The 7,738-nt window shown below is 36.6% G+C and overlaps 1 protein-coding gene across 1 annotated transcript; it reads right to left on the reverse strand.

Annotated features, from left to right (window-relative positions):
• Positions 1-2,940: 2,940 nt before the first annotated feature.
• LOC145566282 (uncharacterized) lies at positions 2,941-3,795 on the reverse strand. Its single transcript, XM_081625747.1, has one exon. It carries the CDS (start codon positions 3,793-3,795, stop codon positions 2,941-2,943), a length of 855 nt encoding a protein of 284 aa, XP_081481873.1.
• Between the last annotated feature and the right edge of the window lie 3,943 nt (positions 3,796-7,738).

Genomic DNA, 7,738 nt, shown 5'->3' on the forward strand with positions numbered 1-7,738 from the left:
TGTGTCCCCTAATTCCAAATGATGATGGGACTCACTTTGAGTTGGATATGTATGCTTGTGTTGCTCCAACAAGTGCTTAACATGCTTGTAAACATACAACATCTAAATGAAAACAAAGTAAACCCTCTGATGGAATTCAAAGTCAAGCCTAATTAACTGTTTCATTCATGACTTATCAAAAGGTTACATCTTAGAGTCCCTAATCTACTAATGCATTACATGACCGCCAACAGATTGTTAAATGAAATTGTACCAAAATACACATAACCAAAGCATAAATAGCTTTGACCAAAATCATTAGCTTATGGGATTCAAAAAACAGAAGTGAGTCCATCTTTGGTTATGTGTGAAAGTCATGTTGTTGCTAAATAAGTATGACATGTCTTACCTAATCTGCATCCACTTCTGACTCATTGTTGTCTGCATTCTCTTGATTGTCTTGATTGATTGGAATAAAAAGTGTGTTGAGGTACTCAACAGCTTGTTGAATGAGTCTCCTTTCATATTCCAGCAACTCTAGTAGCAGTCTTTGGTTGTCCAACCTTCTCTTGCCCATATTTGGTGGAGTGAAGTTATTCCCCCCTTGTTTTTCAAGGATCTTCTTCATTACACCTTGCAAAGGGATCCATGTGTACTTGTTGAGTATATGGTCAAACCACTCAAAAGCCTCATATAATTTCTCTATTAATTCATCTATTGTAGTGGGAAAAGACTCGTACTGCAGTGATTGAATGACCTTGAATAGACCAAGGTCTAGCACATTTAAATCTGGAGATTGTGCTGGTTGATAGACCATTTGTATGTTAAACCCATCACTTGTGCAGGCTGCAATGAACTCCTCATCCATAAGAATCTGATGTGGCCTTGCATTGTGCCATTGAATGACAATGTCCTTAGGAAGACTTGGATGCCATTGCCTTTTAATTGCTGGAATGTTGTTGAGTAGAATTTTCCTGATTTCTTGTTTGGTTACACTCTGCACAGCCTTTGTTTCCATGACTCCTGGATCTCTGTTTTTGCTTTTCTTCTTAGCCCTTTGTTGGTAGGTAAATGGGAAGATGTCATACTTCCTATCATGCAACATCTGCCCATTATTATCATATAATGGCTTACCAACCATAGCCATGAACATAGCTTTGATTTTGTATCTCTTGGATTGTTGGCATCTGTAGGGGTTTTCTTCCTTAGGTAAAAGGTAGAACCTGCTTGTTTCTGGGTTCATGCAGAACCATTTCTCATCTATGTGTATAGACTGTTGCATATCCATGAAAGTAGGGTCCCCACTACTGGTATAGGGTGAATATGCTCTAATGCCCACTTCATTCTTGCCACTTTATGGTTTGATGTTAGTGATGGATGGTTGGCTGTTGTATGTGTTCTCAATCTGCCTTTTTTCTTTAAGTTATGCAGAAACCCATGACTTACTTTCAGAGCTGCTGCATATCTCCTCTCTATGGTCCTTTTATACAAAGGCACTGAGTGTAAGAACTCATCACTAATGTCTCTTGGTTTGGGACCAGTCCTGCCAAGTTTCTTGCTTCTGACATCAATCACATTGCCCTCTACTATGCTTTGTTTTAAAAACTGCCATACTCTTAATGATGTGCTTCTGTGAATTCCATATTTCCTTGTTGTTTGTGACAGAAAACCTCTTGTGAGTTCCCCACCTTGCATGTTTTAAAGAAAATCATTTACAATCTGTCTTTTTTTTTTGTACTGTGAGCTGCTTTCTGCTTGTTGGTTGTTGATGAACTTCTTCTTCCACCTCACTGTGCTGTGGGTCCTCCTCATAGTCTTCCATACTGTCATCATCACTTTCATCCCCACTGTTGTATTCATATGGTCCCTCATTTAACAGTTGGTCAACATAAAAAAATTCCTTATCAAAGTACTCTTCCATGTTTCTTGTTTGCTGTTTTGATGTGTGTGCAGATTTCAAGCAAGGTGATGAAGTTTTTTGGCTACTGTCGTTTTTTGAAGAAGTGGTGATGAACGGAACCCAAATGCTACCCTTAGTTTAGGACTAACATCAGATTAGGCAGTACATATTTTGGACTAATTATGGTTGTAATTAATGGGTTTTCTTTTGATGAAACTAAATTGTTGATTTGGTGCCCATTGTGGCTTTGGTTTGTATTAAATGCACAATGAATGTTGTTTGCCTTTTTATAAGAAGGCAAGTTTATTTATGTTTAAATGGTATGCCAAATTTGAATTGAAATTTGAATTTGGATGTGAAAATGAATTGAATTGAAAATTTTGATGGAAAGGTGAAATTTTTAAAATTTCACACCAAATTTTGAGAGGGAAAGTACTTTCCCTCTTCTTTTGGAAGGTTTCCTGCCAAAACAAAAAAAAAACCCACTTTCTCTCTCCACTTTCCCATCTAAATCAGCCCACATGCAAAATAAACCAAAAGAGACCACTTTCTCTCTCCTACTTCCCTCCTTTTTACAACTTAATTAAACCTACCCAAACATCATTAATATACACTAAAAGTTTTTCCTAGGAGTCCGTAAAAACCCTCTTTGGTGCATATAATTGTGGGCGGACGTAGTAAAATATATGACATATCGTGTAACAAAATACTAGGGAAAATTAAGGTTATCCAATACCCATATTGAGAAAGATGAATAAGGATTATTATGACTATACAATATGCCCTCGTACCAATCTAACTCATGCCCATTTCTAAGTATCTATGAAACAAAATTACCGGTAAATTAGTAATAATTGGACAATTATTTCACACCACCATTTGAGGGTGTGATGCATCACACAAAGACTATTTATTGTTTGATAACCCCAAAGGTTGAAGAAAATCTTGGTATTTTCATTAACATAAACTCTAAATCTTGTTTAATTTTTGTTTAAACTTGTCTAAGTCTTGCTAGTAGCAGTTTTTTTTTTTTTTTTTTTTGAGGAAAAGTTAAAGGAGCCTTATATTGATAATTTGTCCATCAAAACATACGGAGAAACCTCACAAGGACATTGGTTCTCCCACATTTGCACACTATCAAAAAACGTCAAACGGGCTAGATTGTGGGCAACAACATTCCCGCTCTGTTTGACATGACTCCAAATAACAGAAGAAAACTTTGAACATAAAAATAAAATATCATCTAAAACAGAATCAAAATCAGAGAAGAAATTAACTCCATTGCACAAGCGCTTGATGAGGATCTCGCTGTCCGATTCAAGGATGATATTTGACAGGTTGAAGCTATTGGCAAGCCTAATAGCCCACGCTACAGCCTTCCCCTTAGCAACTATCAGGGACCAATAGGCTCTGCATCGACGAGTGGCAGCAAACACCACCTCTCCTTCGTGGTTCCTGGCAATTAGACCAAGCCCAACCCACCCATCATTAGCGAGGGATGCGTCACAGTTGATCTTGATCATCCCATCTGGCGGAGCTCTCCACAACTTCAGGCTTCTACAAGGATGCCTCTTAGCAGCCCCATAAATCTTCCTTGAATAATTCATACAATCAGAAGCAAGACGGGAGACACGATCAACAATTATGGGGTGGTAAGTTTCTTTGCCATTGAAGATCAAATCATTTCTTCTACACCAAATATACCACAACAAAATAGCACCCCTACACTTCTTTTTTTCGTTTAGCTTTGCCCAGGAGACAACAAGATCCAAGAAAGACATACCTGATGGCCATAGGGACATTTCCACACAGTCACATTCAACCCAAAAATTGCGCACAATTGGGCAGTCGAACAGAGCATGGCACACGGTTTCAGGGCAACTTTCACACCAGGGGCAGTCTACACAATCTGTCATGTGTCTATAATGGAGGTAAGCTCGAGTGGGGAGAGTACCAGTGTAAAACCCCCGATTTACTAACCAATAATAAATATGAATTAAAGGAAAAATAAACAACCTTTGAATAAAATTGCGGAAGCATATACCTAAATTGGAGGTATTACTGCCACACTCGACAACCTGTCAAGTGTTAAAGCTTACAAAATCCCAATAATTACAACCCAATAAACTAGGTGATCTATTTATACAACTTTATAAACTCGTTATAGCATACTAATCGAAACATTTGAGCTCCTTTAGCTACAATCACTTGATCAACCTTCTTAAACAACTTGACTGGTCACCATTAAGGACAAATTCCATAATAGATCGTCGCAGGGCCACCATAAGAAAAAGACATGGCCGCAAACACAAGTATCACAACAAAACAACACACACGTCAGCAAAAAGCTGAGTAATCATCACATATCAGAATACAGAGTATAATAGGATAATCAACATTACTAGCTCAATTAAATAATGTAGTTTAAAACTACATTACACATTGTACTCTGTAAGTAACCTTTGTCAAACCCAACCCCGAATAAAAATACAATTCTTTTTATAAATCTCTATCCCATAAGTGTGCCATACTCTTTGTTCTAAACCTAGCCTTGGACATGAGTAATTCGAATAACAAATCAACAAGTATAAAAACTTGAATACTCTCAATAACCAGAAAAAACACCTTAAACCAGACCACATACGGGTCAATTCCCACTGTAGGGGACCATATAAAAATATAAATAAAGATTGTACCTCATTCTTAACTCATGATCATTATCTCATTACCAATATGCCAAGGACTAAGGTCTATAACGCCGAGCCTCAAACCAATAACAAAACAATAATTCTCAACCTTTTGATCTCATACATCGATCAAATAACCATTCACAAATTAATTTATAATATCTCAATATTGGCACATGTTCCCAAATAACATAACAATTTGATTCATAAATATCTCGACTCTTAGGGCAATAAAACTAGTTCCCAAAATTAATTAAATCTTAACCCAAAAAATAATACTCTGCATTAGTAACCCTAAAACCTCAATAAAACAATACTCCCTATAACAACAACATTAAAAAAAATCCCAGAAAAAATAGAACAATCAATCAATACAACAATAATAACAAGACAATTAAATTAGATCATATCATAAAATTATATACATCAATCATAGCTATAAACTCAAACATATAAATATCAAATCATACAATAATATAAAGCAATAATTATACAAACAATTCCAAAGTAAATCCGTGTGATTACACATAATAAATAATACAATCAAACATCTCCAAATTGATAAAGTGTGATTACATGTAATGAATAATAATCAAACATGAAGTTTATGTGATTACCATACGGATGAATTCACTTCGGACTACGGCAAGAAATAGGCTATCGTAGGCTTTGATTTTACAAAAAAAAAAAATATCATGTGGCTTCTCCATTGATCTCATCATGATGTAACCATCAAACAAAACAATTGATATGATAATGGAAATTGTTGAATGAAAAAGAAAATTTAAAGAAGAATCAAAGTTTTGGTATTGGTTAACAAATACCACGCACAAGAAACGAAAACCACTGCTCCCTTTCTTTATTTTTTAATTTTTTTTCCTAAAATACAATAACTTTATTAGGGTTTAAGATAATTTATAGTTCGTAAACAAGAGTTCTACTGGACATAAAATAGGAATTAAAAATTATTTTATTTATTTTTCCATAAAATATATTATATAAAATCATAAAATATCCGAGAATTACAACCAGTGCAAACACGCCAGAGGAAGTGGCGAACCTTCGGAGTAATGTCCAGATTCCATATTTCTACCCAAGCCTTATGAAAGTTGTCAAGATTGCAAGACTTACCAAGCATATATGCCGTCTTTACCGAGTACTTGCCATCTATAGAAAAAGCCCAAGAAATAGAGTCCGGAGCACAAGTAGAGCTTAGAGGTAAGGCAAGAATGCTGCGAACATCGACCTCATTGAAAAGGTTTTCAATTCGTTGAACATCCCATTCTCTCGTATTATGGGCAATCAATTCACTTACAAGAGATACTTCATCCGAGAGTGAAGAAGTGATGAACCGACTAGTACCATTATCAACCCAAGGGTCGGTCCAGATGTTGACAGAAGAACCATTCCCAATTCTCCATATAATCCCCACTTTAAGTAAGCTTTTAGATGACCATATACTTCGCCAAGAGAAACTGCCCCCTACACTAAGATTTGAGTCAAGAAAGCTCTTTCCCTTATAATATTTAGCACTCAAGACCCTATTCAAAAGAGAATTTGGGTTGCTAACGAGTCTCCAAGATTGCCGACCAAGAAGAGCGTCATTAAAGACCTTCAAATCTCTAAAATCCATTCCCCCTTAGGAGAGCAAAGATCCTTCCAACTCTTCCAATGAACTTTCCGCTTCGCCTCATCATGTCCCCACCAAAATCTAGCCATCATGGCATGAAATATCATCAATCACCGCAGCAGGAATTTTATATACTCCCATGATATATGTCGGAATGGCCTGTATCACCAATTTAAGAAGGAGTTCTTTCCCTGCTCTTGATAAGAATTTTTCCTTCCACCCCGATAACTTTTTCCATATTCTATCCTTAAGAGCTGAAAAAACCATTTTCTTCGATTTACCAATGATGGTTGGTAACCCCAGATACTTCTCATGATTGTCCACTCGACGCATAGCAAGAACGCTCAATAACTCTTCTTGGACACATGTATTGACTCCTTTGCTGGAAGAGACCTCTGATTTTTCATAGTTAATTTTCTGTCCGGAAGCTTGTTCATATATGTCAAGAATTTCGACAATTTTGAGACACTCTCTTTGGTTAGCTCTAGCAAAAGGAAGATTATCGTCCGCAAAGAGAAGATGAGAAATAACAGGACCTCCCCGGCTTGCCCTAGCTCCATGAATAGAACCATCAAGTAAGGCTTTCCGTAAGAGACCAGAAAATGCATCTGCGACAAGAATAAATAAGTATGGGGAGAGGGGATCCCCTTGTCGAAGACCTCTAGAGGGCCTTAACGAACCACTTACATTGCCATTGACAATAAAGGAGTATTTCACCGATGTTACACAGTCCATGACTATTTTCACCCATCTTTCTGCAAACCCCAAATTAAGGAGCAATTTTTCAAGAAAATTCCATTCTACCCTGTCATAGGCCTTACTCATATCAAGCTTCATCGAAATAGTACCCTTCTTACTCTTGTTTCTGGATTTCATCGTGTGGAATGATAACACGATATTATATATGATTTATATGTGATATTTGGTCATATTTTATTGTGTTTTCTTCATTTTCCTAATCTTTTAGAGTTATTATTCTTCCTATTTCGATATTGCTCTTCTCGGTTTGTTTGTTTTTGTTTTTATAGGAATAGGGCTCGATTTGCATGGAATTCAACTTGGACGCGGGATATTCTTCATATGGAGTGTTTCTAGCATCCAAGAAGCTTCAAGGCAGCCTAGGCCACAGCTTGATTGCGGTTTTCATGGCTTTCCGCAGCTTACTTGCGGCGAATTTCACAAAGGAGCAACAAACTCATGTTTGGCAGCCTACTCCACAGGCTCACTGCGGCTTGCGGCCTTGTACCGCAGCCTAGCTGCGGCCTCTTGATTAAGTGGCGAAATTAGCCCTATTTTTGGGATTTTAGGAGTCCTAATCCTAAGTAAAGACTACTACTATTTTCCTAGCATATAAATAGGTTTTAGATAGTATTTTATTAATCACTTTTATACATTATTTTAGAGCTTTTTGGTACTACGTTCTTCTACAATACTTTCTAGGGTTTTGCTTTGAAGATTGAAGATTTCATATTAAATTTCAAGTATTGATTTCTTTTCCTTATTCTCTTTAATTTCTATTGTTTTTATGTTTTCTTTAATTAA

Source organism: Chenopodium album, chromosome 11 (assembly GCF_948465745.1).
Source record: "Chenopodium album chromosome 11, dcCheAlbu1.1, whole genome shotgun sequence".
Lineage (NCBI taxonomy): Eukaryota > Viridiplantae > Streptophyta > Magnoliopsida > Caryophyllales > Amaranthaceae > Chenopodium > Chenopodium album.

Coding starts and splice junctions, on each gene's coding strand:
- LOC145566282 (XM_081625747.1), bottom strand. CDS start 3,795: ATGACAGATTGTGTAGACTGCCCCTGGTGTGAAAGTTGCCCTGAAACC.